The sequence below is a fragment of the Mercenaria mercenaria genome, chromosome 2, assembly GCF_021730395.1.
Source record: "Mercenaria mercenaria strain notata chromosome 2, MADL_Memer_1, whole genome shotgun sequence".
NCBI lineage: Eukaryota > Metazoa > Mollusca > Bivalvia > Venerida > Veneridae > Mercenaria > Mercenaria mercenaria.
The window spans coordinates 71,459,942-71,475,967 of NC_069362.1; the positions used below are offsets into that span (position 1 = coordinate 71,459,942).

The following is a 16,026-nucleotide window of genomic DNA, read 5'->3' on the forward strand; positions in this document are numbered from 1 at the left end:
TATCACATTTTGATTTTGTGAAGCCAAGAAATTCGATATCTTTCCAGGTGGAAGTGGACCAGGAATGACACTTGGCAATATCTGTTTGATTATTTACTCCTGTTAGGCAATTTGGCATTCTTCTGGCATAAGTGTAGCTCAGTGTATACATGGTTTTCCATAAAAAACAGAGAATGCCGAAATCACATACATGTAGGATGAAAACGTATAGCTGTTACAGGTTCACTACCTTAAGTTATCTGCTAGTTGTGGAGCAATGACCAGTGCTTCATATACTGAAATGTAGAAATACGTTAAACCCTTAAACCCGTATCACACAGACAACCACTTACAGGTCTGTTCATCATATAACAATATCCTTTGTTATTTCTGTGGCTATCTACAAGTATTGTATTGCTGTACATTTTTAGATATGATTATACATTATTTGTATTACTGATTGTATCAACAGTGTTGTTTGTGGCAGATGTGAGAATGAACTATGATGACTTTAGGTCTTGTATGGTGGCTACTGCAGACTCTAAAACTGTCTTTACACCAAACCCTGGTAAATTTTTACATATTAGTATATATACCACATATATCTTTAAATAAACTCTTATAATTAACTGTATATTATGCAGTTTTAATGTTACACAACTTCAACAACTTAAGGTAAATGATGCAAACAGCATGTTTGAAGTGTCTTTTATCTGTAAACTGCAAATTCAGTAGACTTTTGCAATTGACTTGTACCTAGTAAAGGACCATAGATAAGAAACAAATACTGAAATTTATTTAAACTTCAAACCTCAAAAAACATCTTTGGCTGTACACCTGGGGGCATGATTTTGAACGTTAAAAAACACAGCTCCTTTTTAGCTCACCTGTCACATAGTGACAAGGTGAGCTTTTGTGATCACCCTTCGTCCGTCGTGTGTGCATCCGTGCGTCCGTCAACAATTTCTTGTCTGCATGATAGTGGTTTCATTTATGATTTTATTTTAACCAAACTTGCACACAACTTGTATCACTATAAGATCTCGGTTCCTTTCTTGAACTGGCCAGATTCCATTATGGGTTCCAGAGTTATGGCCCCTAAAAGGGTCAAAATCAGCTATTTTGACCTTGTCTGCACAATAGCAGCTTTATTTATGATTTGATTTTTACCAAACTGGCACACAACTTGTATCACCATAAGATCTTGGTTCCTTTCTTGAACTGTCCAGATTCCATTATGGGTTCCAGAGTTATGGCCCCTGAAAGGACCAGAATTGGCTATTTTGCCCTTGTCTGCACAATGGCAGCTTCATTTATGATTTGAATTTAATCAAACTTGCAGAAAACTTGTGTTGCCATAAGATCTCAGTTCCTTTATCCCCTAATGGGTTCAAGAGTTATGGCCCCTGAAAGGGCCAAAATTAGCTATTTTGACCTTGTCTGCACAATAGCAACTTCATTTATGATTTGATTTTAACCAAACTTGCACACAACTTGTATCACCACAAGATCTTGGTTCCTTTCTTAAACTGGCCAGATTCCATCATGGGTTCCAGAGTTATGGCCCCTTAAATGTCTAAAATTGGCTATTTTGGCTTTTGCAGCCATATAGAGACTTCATTTATGGTTTTATTTGATACAAACTTCCAAAATATCTTCAACAACAATAAATCTTGGATTCCATGACAAATCAGGTCCAATCGTAGTTTCCAGAGTTATTTTATATTTGATTACCTCCCCTGATTGTAGTCAAAATTGATTTATATCAGTAAGTACTTACAGGACTTATTTGAAATTTCATTATTGTCATTAGTTGGACCGAGCCAATCAAGGTAGATAACTATGGACTGATTTTATGTCAAATTACCTCCCTTTATTTCAAATTAAAATGGGTATATCTCCGTAACTAATGAAGATACTGATCTGAAATTTCATTTATGTCAGCAGATTTATTTGGCAGATCCTTCTTTTGTTAACTTACAATAATTTTCTTTTGAATTACTTCCCTTTTACGTTACTATAAATAGCCTATTTTTAGTAACTTTTTTATTATTGGCCGTAGGGAAAAACCGAGACCACTTTTCTGTGGTACAACATGGATGGTACCTTCAATTTTTAGGTGTATTTTGACATATCTGTACCTTGTAAGAATTTTGTTTTTCTTTTTGGTTAAATTTCTTTCCTTTGTTGTTCCTGTCCTTTGGACTTAGATATTTTTTCTGAGGACCTTCTTGTCCTCAAGTGCAGTGATAACAGGTGAGTGATATAGGGCCATCATGGCCCTCTTGTTTTATATTATAGATACCTACCCCTCAGGCTGTTGTAGGAACATATATATTTTTCATGCATAAGCATTTGATTTTGTTTTCAGACACAGTTGATGCTAAATGCTTGTACCAATTTGCTCTTACCCAGAACTTTGTTGAAGATGATAGTGCAGGAAGAGACCAGAGTGATCCTCCATGTATAGTCTTTAGATAACTATCTTACCTTAGTTCATTCTTTAACTTAGATTTAGCAGTTTGTATAATGGAGGTTGACTGGCACCATATATCAAATCAAATATTAAATAAGAACTTTATGAAACTTTGCATGTTGCATTCTGGCAATTGCCTTTGCAAATTTTGTTGAAGTAGCCAGTCCTTGAGACACTTTAGATTTTAAACATAGCATTATTTGATTTAGTGCAATAGTACTTATGAACCACCAGGTGCATGCATTTTCATGCTGTATATGCTGATTGAAACTGATGGACAGTCCTTAAAAATAGGTCCCAAGGAATAATTAAAATATGTAATTATTTTAAATCTTAGAAATTTGAAAGCCGTAGATTCCATGTTACCATGTAAAAGCTATTTTGCTGAATTAATGAAATTCCATGCCTTTGAAATTAAATGACTTTACAGTATACATTGGATTGATTTCAGTGGAGGAGATAAAGGACATTTTGGTTGTGGAACAGATAGCCACCAGGGAGGGTGTTACCTCAGACTTTGCTGTGTTATATGGAGTTATCACAAAGTTTGACCTGGACTCCGACAACACTGAACACTTCTGCAGGAGAAAATGGTATTTATGTTTAATATTCTAGCTTGGTTTGATTTCAGTTAATTTACAATGTGATATGATCGTAGGCTACAGTGTGAAAGACTGAACCATTCAAGTTAAATTGAAACCAAAATTAGTACAGTTTCCTGTTTCGGACCCCCAGATTTGTGTTGTGCACATCTCAAAATATATATTACTCGGAATCGTCAGACATCACAGAAATGTTTTTCAGTATGTGAAATTGTGGTCATGGTGTTTTAATTTGGATCTCACATAGCCAGACCAGAGTTATTGTTCTTGACTTAGTCAAAAATATGCATAAAAGGGGCCTAAAAGTTTGTGCCACATCTATCTCAAAACATATTTTATGAGTGATCATGAAACATTACCATAATATCATTCAGCCTGTACGCCTGGTGTGCACCTGGGGTTTTGTTAGAGATTTCATTCAGTCAGATTAGAGTTACGGTCTTTGAAAAGTATTTGAGTTATAAAACATTGGGGATTGTTATATAGCATGTATAGTTGTGCACCTGGTGTTCTATTCTGGATTTTACTCAGCCAGACCAGAGTTATGGTCCTTGTGAAAAATACACTTAATTTGCTAAAATGTTTGTGTTGCATACATCTTTAAAAATATTTCACCTTGAATCATGAAACCATATTATTCAGCTTGTGAATTTGTGCACGAGCGTATTTTTTTTAGCTTACCTAAGCACAAAGTGCTCAAGGAGAGTTATTGTAATCACTCTGTGTCTGTCATAGTCCATTGGCAACAGTTAGAATGTTCATTCTAGAGGTCACAATTTTAGCCCAGTGTTAATGAAACTTGGTCAGAATATTACCCTGAATTAAATTTTGGACGAGTTTTTACTAGGCCATACAGGATCAAAAACTAGGTCATTAGGTCAGTTAACAGGAAAACCTTGTTAACAGTTCAGAGGCCATATTTTCTCCCTTATCTTTATGAAACTGCATGTCAACATGTTTGTCTGTGTGAAATCTAGGTCAAGTTTAAAACTGGGATACCGGAGGTGAAAAACTAGGTCAGATCATAGAAAAAAACCTTGTTAACACTCTAAAGGCCACACTGTTTGATCTTCTTAAGGAGGTAGGTTACCTTCATATTTGTATGTGCGCATGTCCAACCGGAAGCTAACGTGACGATTTACGGTGACGTTTACGACAAACTAAATGTGTTTGTATATTCATTCTTCTGAAAACAAATCATGAACCTGTCTTCGAGCGGATGCTTTATGGTTTAATAATGCAGAAATAATGAATAACTTGCCGCAGAAACGCTTCAAAACAATGTTGCCTTAAATTGACGTCATTAACGTCATGACGTTACGTGTCAGTTACCGCGCAAAATTAATAGTTTTTATCTTGAAAGTACGTAATTCTCTGCATTTTCTTTATTTTAACTATTTTCAAATAACCATTTTATGCTATAATATTTTTTATTAGTCTTTTGCTCTGAATAATAATCAATATTTTGCTTCTTTTATGTAGTTATATTGAAATGTTATGCGGAACGTAAGAAAATGTATGATGGTAACCAATGTTATTTGGAATATAGTTGGGTGAAAGGTTACTTGTTACGGCCATTTTCAAATAAAAATTCTAGCAGTTTGATTTGTAATACCTATTTTTCAGGTTCCGTCGATAATTTGTTACTTATATACTAAAACTAAGGTCTAAAATTGTTCAAATTTCAGTAGAAAATTGTGGTTTCTTGAATTGAATTGATGTTACCATGGAAACGACGCCCGTGACCTATGTATCTAAATGTAAAATTCAAAAGCGTTGACACTGGTCTATTTAAGAAACACAGCTTCAGCTTTTTATTTTCATTTCAACAATATCCATGAGAATAATAGCAGCATGCTGAACGATTTTTCCATGAAAAATGCCAGACGAGGGGTACTACTATAAGTATTCTAAGCTGTGACATTTGTTTGAGTAAATGCAGATAACACGAAAATATAACGTACGTTAGAAATAATGTGTTTTAAAGCTACATTAACTAGAAAGAGAATTTTATTCAATATTTTTTATAGGAAATTACGACAAAAAAGCAAGATATAAGCTATTTTAAACATCTCTGTTGCCATGGTTACTTTAAACTTTAAGAAAAATAGGGTACCATGTAAAGTGCTTGGTATCTTGCTAATAATATTACCCAAATATTTCATGTTGGTCATTAACAGAATGGCCCTGAAGCCGTCGAAAACCCCTGTTTTTATACATAGTTGTTTAAAAATGAGAGAAAATGCGTTACCATGGAAACACGAGCCCCGCGACATACACATTTTAAGCTCATACTAGAAAGCTAACGTGCATACTTATAAAATTATCAATTATGCAGACTTCTACGGATATTAATGAAACTAAAATACACTGAAAAGTGTTAAATATCTATATTTTCCTTCTTTTTTCAATATGAAATACCTTTAGAGGGTCATGTTCTTCAAACCTGGATAAAAATTGAACTTGAAGGGACAGACACAAACGAAATTGAGATTGTAGCAGTTAAAACTTCATATTACACGAAATACAAGAAAATGCTGCGGTTCAATTAATTTGAATTTACCCTTGTAACAAGGTAACCTACCTCCTTAAAAGCTGTTTATAATGTCTGCCTCTATAAAAATCTAGGTCAGGTTTAAAATTGGATTACTTGAAGTCAAGAACTAGGACACTAGTTCAAATAATAGAAAAACTTTGTTTACACTGTAGAGGCCACATTGTCAGCTTGATCTTTTTTAAAAATTTTCAGAAAGTTTGTCGCTACAAAATCTAGGTTAACTTCAAAGTAGAGTTACATGAGATCATAAACTAGGTCACTAGGTCAAATCATGGAAAGACCTTGTTAAAACTCGAGATGCCACATTTTATGCTTGATCATTATAAATCTTTGAATGTTTGTCTCTATAAATACAAAGTTAAGATCAAAACTTGGTTATCTTAGGCCTTAAACTACAGTCAACATTGTATTAAGAGACCGCCCAAGGGACTGCTTAAGAATGGTCTCTTAATGGAATGGTCTCTTAATGAATTTCAGTTAGGTATAGAGAAAAGTTATTTTTAACTTCCCGCCGGGCATTTCTCCTCCTGTGTAATTAGCAAGTACGTTTTGCACCTGACTGAATGCAATTAACCTTTGTAACAGTTGAACTGACGAACAATCCAGCTATAATTTTCACGGTTTGTGGACTTTGAAAAGTGTTCATGATGTACATGTATACATTTTGAAATATATATATACATATATGTATGTTCATAATAAATACAGTTACGTGAAGAAATGCCCGGTGGGAATTTTGTACCCGGTTGCTTAACAGATACTTATGTGGAATACAGTCGAGACTGTTTTAAGAGACCGACTTTGGGAAGCAGCGAAAAAGGTCACATATGACAGGGAGTCTCTTAAAACAGTCTCACTTAACAGTATGGCACTGGTTTCATATATTTTTCTAATTAAAGTACATGAATATCGGATACTTCTATATTGGCCTCTTTTAAAATAGGAGTGGAAAATGATTAAATACTATTTCTTTAATTGTATATTGATAAAATATACATTTCAAATAATTTGCATCATTCGTATGATGTTGATAAAACAAATTTAAGCTCATGATCTGGCAAGAAAATAAAGGGGAGCAGTAAAATATAAGTGTTCCATTTGAACTATTTACACACTGAGGTTTATGATAATTATATTTTTGTGTACTAATTGTTCATTGACATTTATTCAATTATTGACTGCATCTTTAATCTGTGTTTACATCGTCGTTTCCTGTTAAATACCGCCATATTTTTGTTTCACCAGGAATAAAGTTAATTCATCAGCCATTTTTTGTAAACAAATAAGTTCTCGTCTCAAACAGCTTCACGCGAGATAAACAACGGTAACTCTATCATGTAAAATCTTGCGAGGGAGCGTCTCAAAGTCGCTGAAAACGGTCTAAATATCGATTCAGGGGCCTGATTTCACAGTCGCTTGTCGCGTAAGGCAGGGGGTTGCTTAATTCAGTCTCTTTTAATAGTAAATTGCGTCCGGAGCATAAAATAGGGTCGCATATGACAGGGAGTCGCTAAATTCAGGGGGTCGTTAAGGCAGTCTCGACTGTATTTTACCCGTTGGGACTTCATTAATGTGGTCGCTAGTCGTTTGATAAAAAAGCTGTTTAATGGAATGAATTTATGTATTGAATGCTTCTGGGAGGGATTTTAACAAATCGTTTAATAAAAAAAATCGCTTAATAGAGGCGGTCGCAAGTACAGTGTCAACAGTAGGTCTGACATAAGAAATCATTGTTCACCCTCTAGAGACCACATTTACTTCTTGAACTTAGTATGTTTGTCTGTGTGAAATCCAAGTCAGGTTTAAAACTGGGTTGCCTGAAGTCCTAAACTATTCTGTTTGCTTTTGGTTTAACACTGTATTTCAACAATCTTTCATTTATACAATGGGGAGCAGTTAACCTAACCAGTGTTCCTGAATTCTGTACCAGTACAAACCTGTTCTCCGCAAGTAATTGCCAACTTCCCCACATGAATCAGAGTTGGAGGAGGAGTAATTTCAGACAGTGTCTTTTATAAAATCATCACGGAGAACATACACCTCGCCTGGGGATCAAACATACTACCTGTAGATCTGCCCTCTCTCTATTGAGCTAAGCAGACAGGTCATGGTCTTAAACTAGGTCACTAGATCATAACATAGAAAAATTTTGTTAATGCTTCAGAGACCACATTTGCTACTTGATCTTCATAAAACTTTCTCAGAATGTGTCTCTATGAAAACTAGGCCACTAGGTCAAATTATAGACATTGAGCCAAATTTCCTGTCTGATTTTCATGAGACTTGGTGGAAATGTTTGTCTATGTAAAATCTAGGATAAATTTGTGTCTGGGTCACTTGGAACAAAATTAGGTCATTAAATCAGATCAAAGAAAAACTTTGTTAACACTCTAGCAGTCTCTCTTTCATCTTGATCATCATAAATCTTTGCCAGAATGTTTGTCTGTATGAAATCTAGGTCAAGTTTAAAAGTGAGTTGTATGAGGTATGTAAAATTGGATTAAGGGTTAATTGTTCATTTTGGATTTAAAATTTTGGATCAGTACATCCACAAAAACCACGTAAATTAGCCCAGAATGAAGAATAATGATTTCACAGTATCCTCTATTTATTGGAATTACATTTTCAGTCTATTGAAATTGTGAGAGAATAAGAATCTTTGTTTTTCAGCACCAAATGTAAGCAGATGGTATCAGCAGATACTGGATATCAATGTTCAAATCCTAACTGCTCTCAGGCAGCACTTAGTGTGTTCAACACAACAGGGGAGATCATCCATGTACAACCAGAAATAGACTATAGTGTACCAATCAACATATCTGACCATACTGGCACAGTGCAGTGTAGACTATCAGCAGATATTCTCCACACTATCACAGGCTGGAATGTAAGATATCTTGTGTAATGAAATTGTCTGTCACATGCATTTGAATTATATCATTGTTGTTATTGCACTTCTTCTAGAAATTCACAGTCTTTAAGTATAATTGAAATTAATGTGTATTTGACCTCATAAATATCTTTGAAGTGTGTTAAAACATTTTCAACAATGTATGTTCATAACAAATTAATTAATAAAGGTATGGATATAAATTACTTTTAGATTTAAGAAATAATAAATCTGTTCTTATATTTTATCAGTTAATAAAATATGGGCAGGAGTTAAGATGCATAATAACTAAATCACGAGTGCATAGCACCAGTGATTTAATTATTCCCTTCAGAAGTACTGCCCATATTTTATCAACTGATAAAATTATTGGAACATGTTTATCATTTAGATTCTAACAATGCAAATAATTCACATTTTACAGTACTACATTTTCAGTGTAATACATCATTTGGGACATATGCTGTTACAATTTACCTCCATGGTTAAAAAGTGTTGCTTAGCCAACGGAACCTTCAGATATTAGGTTCTTTTTTATCAGAATTTTGAGAAGTATTTATAAACTAGTAATCTTACAGCTTGCAAACAATTTATGGACAAAATCATCAATTTTTGTTAGCTCACCAGAGCACATAGTGCTCAAGGTGAGCCATTGTGACAGGTCATTGTCCAGCGTCTGTCGGCTGTCGTCCATCACCATTTATCTTGTGAACACTCTAGAGGCCACATTTGTGACCCAATTTTTATGAAACTTGGTCAGAATGTTAGTCTAGATGATCTCTAGGTCAAGTTCAAAACTGGGTCATGTGGGGTCAAAAACTAGGTCAGTAGGCCAGATCAAAGGAAAAGCTTGTGAACACTCTAGAGGCCACAATTTTGACTCAATCTTTATGAAACTTGGTCAGAATGTGTGTCTTGATGATTTTTAGGTCGAGTTTGAAATTGGGTCATGTGGGTCAAAAACTAGGTCACCCGGTCAGATCAAAGGAAAAGCTTGTGAACACTTTAGAGGCCACAATTTTGACTCAATCTCAATGAAACTTAATCAGAATATTTGTCTTGATGAATTCTAGGTAAAGTTTGAAACTGGGTTATGTGGGTTCAAAAACTAGGTCAGTAGGCCAAATCAAAGGAAAAGCTTGTGAACACTTTAGAGGCCACAATTTTGACTCAGTCTTTATGAAACTTGGCCAGAATGGTTGTCTTGATGATTTCTAGGTCAGGTTTGAAACTGGGTCATGTGGGGACAAAAACTATGTCACTGTGCCAGATCAAAGAAAATCTTGTCGTAACTCTAGAGACCATAATTTAAAGGGTAAGGAAAGCCTGAAAATAAGTTAATTTTATATGAAAGCCATCATCAAGCCTTTCATAATGCTGAAAGAAATTTTAAAATCGGACAACTATTGAAAAAGATATGGCAGTTTGAAATTTAAGAAAATGGCTGATAACGGAGGCAGCCATTTTAGTGTGTTTATGACATCATTTACACACTACTGAATACTTTATTTAGCAAATAACCTTTTAAAAGACTAATTTTCATATGTTTCTTGAGTGTACGGTGTAAAACATGATAATATCTTTCATTATAGCTGGAAAAAGTAGAGAAATTATTTTACAGTAATAAGTAAATGCAGTTCAAATGCGTATCTAAAAATATAATAAATCCGCCATTTTGTTTTTTGTTGCCATGGAAAACAAAATGGCCACCAATTTGACAAAATATTTAAATGCTCATACCTTTCTCATTATTACTCCGATTTTGAAAATTCTTTCACTTCTTTAAATGGTTTATGAAACCTTAGCTGACAAAATTAACATAAGGACAACGTTGCCTTTCCCTTTAAGTTTGAAACTCATGAGAATTAATTAGAATGTTTGTCTTGTTAATCTATTCATAATTTTAACATGTCCAAAACATTGCCGAATGGTACTTATTTCACTTGGGTATTGATTACATTTTACTCGGACTTTATCATAGACTCATTGTGTAAAATCTCAAACTTTTAACTAAAATAAAAATGTTAAATTGATATAATATTTCAGTGGCACTTCAAAGTTTTGTTGTTTGTAGCATCATCTGGGGTATGTGCAGTGAAAAGTCTTAATTTGATTTCTAAAATAGAGTGATATTTATTTCTGAAGTCACTATAATTATGTTCATTGTAAATATGCTTTGTTATAGGAGAGATCGCCATGACATCATGCATAAATACCTGTTTATCTGGTGTTGGGTAAAACAAATGTTTTTACATTGTTTGTGTATGGGATCTGAATTTTTTATTTTTAATAACTTTCGCTCATTTATGGATTTTAAAAATTCAAAAAGTTTTGAAATGCTTACGATTTTCATATTTTCCCATTTAAATATCTTTTTAAAATGAATAACCATTTTAAATGACATAAGATTTTAATAGCGGCGTAGCGATTTTCCAAACTTTTTGAAAAAACTCTGTAAGTTAAGCGTTCATAATTAATCCATTTAATTTCGAAATTATAATCAAAAGTAATCAATAAATTGCTTGTTTTATACACTTCCCATTGATCAAAAAATTATTGATGTTATTTGTGTTTTAAGAAAGTTTAAGCCGTTAGAAAAACATCACTGTTTACAAAAAAACATGGAGGCTCGGCGTCTGCCCACCCAGTCTTTGTCTTATCAGTTCTAATAATAGAAAATACAATGGGTTTGTTTACAAACACCCAAGTTGAAACTGGCAGGTACTTGAAAATGCAGCTCTTTGATTGGTCAGTTAGAACCCCTAATGTACTGTGATGTCATGATAATGTTATGAATAGGTCATGGTTAAATCTGGGTCATATGGGGTCAAAAACTAGGTTAGTAGGCCAGATCAAAGGAAAAGCTTGTGAACACTCAAGAGGCCACAGTTGTGACTCAATCTTTATGAAATTTGGTCAGAATGTTTGTCTTGATGATCTCTTGGTCAAGTTTGAATCTGGGTCATATGGGGTCAAAAACTAGGTCAGTAGGAAAGATCAAAAGAAAAGCTTGTGAACACTCTATAGGCCACAGTTGTGACTCAATCTTTATGAAATTTGGTCAGAATGTTTGTCTTGATGATCTCTTGGTCAAATTTGAATCTGGGTCATATGGGGTCAAAAACTAGGTCAGTAGGCCAGATCAAAGGAAAAGCTTGTGAACACTATAGGCCACAGTTGTGACTCAATCTTTATGAAATTTTGTCAGAATGTTTGTCTTAATGATCTTTAGGGCGAGTTCTAATCTGGGTCATGTGGGGTCAAAAAGTAGGTTAGTAGGCCAGATCAAAGGAAAAGCTTGTGAACACTCTAGAGGCTACAAGTGTGACCCAATATTTATGAAACTTTGTCAGAATGTTTGTCTTGATGATTTCTAGGTCAGATTCAAAACTGGGTCATGTGGGGTAAAAACCTAAGTCAGTAGGCCAGATAAAAGGAAAAGCTTGTAAACACTCTAGCAGCCACACTTGTGACACATCTTTATGGAACTTGGTCGGAATGTTTGTCTTGATGATCTCCAGGTCCAGTTTTAATCTGGGTCATTTGGGGTCAAAAACTAGGTCACATGGTCAAATCAAAGTAAAAGTTTGTGAACACTCTAAAGGCAACAGTTGTGACTCAATCTATATGAAACTTGGCCAGAATGTTTGTCTTGATGATCTTTAGCTTAAATTCGAAACTGGGTCATTTGGGGTAAAAAACTAGGTCAGTAGGCCAGATAAACTCTGGCGAGTGATATAGGGCCACCATGGCCCTCTTGTTATTTGACCCACTGTTTTGAGCTAAACTTTGGTATGACATCACATCATTATGATGTCATACTTTTATAACGGAGCTAATTTGCTGGTAGAGATCAAAACATGTTTTATGGCCCTGCACTTAAGTCAGTACAACTTTATGATAATTATGTTTTTGATATGTTGTTTGCAACCGCTTGGCCCTGGAATAATTTGTATGTAATGGAACAGAAGTAGAATCTCTTATGTTTCTATCGTTGGGGGTAAAATATATCAGTCAATAATATTTTATCAAAGAGTCATATATATGCTGTTAGCTGTATCTTTTTACCGCAATTAATGTGAGTTGTATTAGAATTAAAAGCATAACAAGGTTCAAGTCTTCTCCACAAAACAGAATTTGCTGTAATTTGAAAATTATAAATAACAGAAGTAGAAGCAACATTTACAGAATTATTATGCAAGTTATGTAAGTTAGTAGAGATGTTAATTGTATTTCTTAAGGTGTTACTCCTTGTCTTTATTTAAAGAAGTAGACTTTGTGTTTATAGGTGAAAGAACTAATGCAGATTCCAGCTGAAGGAAGAACTGAGCTGAAATGGCAGTACCTTCTGGAGAGATGTAAATTTCATATCAAGGTATACTTGTTCAGCTCTGACATTAGTAGAGCCTGGCATCTTAGGTTGCATTATTTTATATTGGATAAATTGTAAACTATTCTTTGAGGCAACTAAAGTATTTACAAGCTAGGCTGTTGTTGTAACTCGAGGTAAGTGGTTGTAGACATTAGATAATATTATGGTTTTCTGTTGACTACCCAGGAAGGGATTAAGTGTCAAGTTCTGTAAGATGCCTGGTGACTACCAAAATAGGGATTAAATTTAACCTTTTAGGCAATTTCTTACTTAACCATGTATTTTCTGGTAAAAATATTATGACATTGATACATAACTTAGTGTTGTAAAATAGCTGTCAAACTTCATAAACATGCTGAATGTTAAAAGTTTCTAATTTTAACATTTCAGATGCTGCGCAATTATCGTACTCCAGAGAGACTATCTATAAGGGTAATGTCATGTTGTAAAGCGGACTCTGCTGAGATGCTGCAAAGTATTTCACCAATCAAAGGACGTTAAGTTCATTATGGTGTCCTGATATACTGTTAAGGGTTATAAGAATGTTTTAACTTCAGAAAATTTATAAAGAAAACTTTGGACTACCTAATTATATAGAATCAGACATTTTCCCACAAAATTACTTTAAGTATATTTTTGAAGCTTTTCCTATTTTTTTTATTCGTTTTCTTAGTGTAAATCATTATACCCCAGATACCCAGATACAGAATATAAGTGGGCTTTATTCTGTATCTTCTAAACTGCTGGGCAGATTTCATAAAACTTGTATCAGTTATTAACCGCGTCAACATAATGTGCAGAGCGCACAACCCGTGGTCCATGCTTTAGGTTACATTTGCAAGTCAAAGGTCAAATAGCTGAACTTCTTGTCATCTCCATATCATCTAAACTGCTTGCAGGATTTTCATTTAAGTAGCAACAGTTATTTACCACGTCAAGACAACAAGCAGATCTCATGACTCTGGTCACTAATTTCAAGGTCAACATCAGAGAGGTCAAAGATCAACTAACTTGAATTTGTGTCCACAGTTTCTTTTAAACCAATCAAAATCAATTTCACAAAACTAACATTACTTCATTACCTTATCAAGATGACCTGCAAAGGATATGACATGGGTCACCAAGTCCAAAGTCAAGGTCAAAGATCATTTGACTTAAATTTGCATTTACTCCGTATCTTTTTGACTGCTGCAAGACTTTCATATAACTAGCATCAGTAGTTAACCACATCAAGATTACGTGCAGGGGACGATCATTAACTCCATAGTCAAGGTCGCACTTAGAAGTCAAATTTCATATGGCTCAATTTTGTGTCCAATACATGTCTTCATAAGCACTGCAAAGATCTTCATAAAACTAGCATCAATTGTTATCCTCAGAGTGTACAACCTCGGTCACTAGGTCCAAGGTTAAGATCTGTGATAAAAATTATACATTCTTGTGATAACCACTATGCTGTTCATATTGTTTTACCTGTTATAATAAAATTTCAATTTTCACTTGTATTGTCATTTTCTAGGGGAGAAGGTAGTAGTCTTTCTGCACAAAATTATACATATAATCTTCAGATTTTTTTTTGTGCCCAAAAGGTTGCATGCAGAAATACACTCCAAAAAATGTTCTAAAAGATCTCTTGTTCTTGTAAGAGTTAATGCTGGTTATATTAAATAGCCAACGAGTAACATGGCTTGTGTATAGTAGCCCATTGTGATGTACAGAATATCAGTTCTCAAACTGAAAAAAAAACAAACTGAAATTTGCTGTAACTTTACAGAAGAATTTTACTTGCATTTCTAAATTTACAAATATATATACTAGTATTAGTCATAAATTAGTTTATTTACCACTACAAATGGTCCTCTAAACTTAAATCTTTGCTGAAATTACTAAAATTATTAATCAGTTAGAAGCTTGTCATTCTGTGTTTTAGAGCTGTTGATGTTTTCAATAGAAAAATAATGCACTACACCATTTATTGTGTGAAAATTACTTAAAAAAAGGCACTTTAATAAAATCTGTAAAAAGATCCTTTGGAGCATCCTAAAGCATCTGATGTGTTGTAACAAATCCAATTTTTGGAGGTTAAATTTAGTATAGTTCTACCCACCACACAATGGAGTTGGGCGGTGGAAGGGGGGAGTATATGGTTTCAGGTTGTCTGTCTGTAGACACAATCTTGTGCGCACCAACTCTCCTCATCCCCTTGACACAATTTAATGAAACTTCACACAAGTGATCAGTACCAACCCTAGTTGTGCATGGTGCATGTTAGGTTCTTTCAGAAAGAAAAATTATAGAGTTATGGGAGTTTTTTTTTTGTTACTATACTATATACATAGAGTCTGTACATGCAATCTTGTGTGCGCCTAATCTCGTGTACCCATGCACACAATTAAAGAATAGTAGAGCTATTGGACTCGACCGTGCGTCCGCGTCAGCGTCCCGATTTGGTCGAGTTTTTAAATGTAAGCTGGTATCTCAATAACCACTTGTGGGAATGGATTGACACTTCACACACTTATTCACTGTGATAAACTGACTTACATTGCACAGGTTCCATAACTCTATTTGGCTTTTTAACAAAATTATGCCCCTTTTTTGACATAGAAATTTTTGGTTAAGGTTTTGTATCTTAGCTGGTATCTCAGTACTCCCTAATGGGAATGGATTGAAACTTCACACACTTGTTCACTGTCATGATTTGTCATGCACTATTCAGGTTCCATAACTTTACTTTTTTTTTTTTTATAATTATGCCCCTTTTTCCACTTAGCAGTTTTTGGTTAAATTCTTATATGAAAGCTGGTATCTCAGTACCCACTAATGGGAATGAATTGAAACTTCACACACTTGTCCACTGTCATGAGCTGATAAGCACTGTGCAGGTTCCATAACCCTTTTTTGCATTTTTACAAAATTATGCCCTTTTTTCATTCAATTGACAAGGCTGTTCGTTAATGTACTATATACATAGAGTCTGCATATGCAATCTTGTGCGCACCTAATCTCTCCAACCCTTGCACACAATTTAATGAAACATCACACAAGTGATCAGTACCAACCCTAGTTGTGCATGGGCCATATTAGGTTCTTTCAGAAAAAAAAAATGTACTATTATGGGACTTTGTTTTTTGTCACTGTACTATTTAC

General features: G+C 34.4%; 1 protein-coding gene across 2 annotated transcripts in view; it reads left to right on the forward strand.

Moving 5' to 3' along the window:
• LOC123564269 (meiosis-specific with OB domain-containing protein-like) overlaps window positions 1-14,375 on the forward strand; it is a 40,799-nt gene extending 26,424 nt beyond the window's left edge. For both annotated transcript variants that reach the window (XM_045357688.2, XM_045357687.2), the window contains exons 9-14: window positions 452-547; window positions 2,351-2,443; window positions 2,907-3,048; window positions 8,285-8,501; window positions 12,793-12,879; window positions 13,267-14,375. In XM_045357688.2, coding sequence (XP_045213623.2) covers window positions 452-547; window positions 2,351-2,443; window positions 2,907-3,048; window positions 8,285-8,501; window positions 12,793-12,879; window positions 13,267-13,377 — 746 coding nt within the window. In that variant the 3' untranslated portion in view covers window positions 13,378-14,375. The remainder of the gene's footprint in view (window positions 1-451; window positions 548-2,350; window positions 2,444-2,906; window positions 3,049-8,284; window positions 8,502-12,792; window positions 12,880-13,266) is intronic.
• Window positions 14,376-16,026: the final 1,651 nt, after the last annotated feature.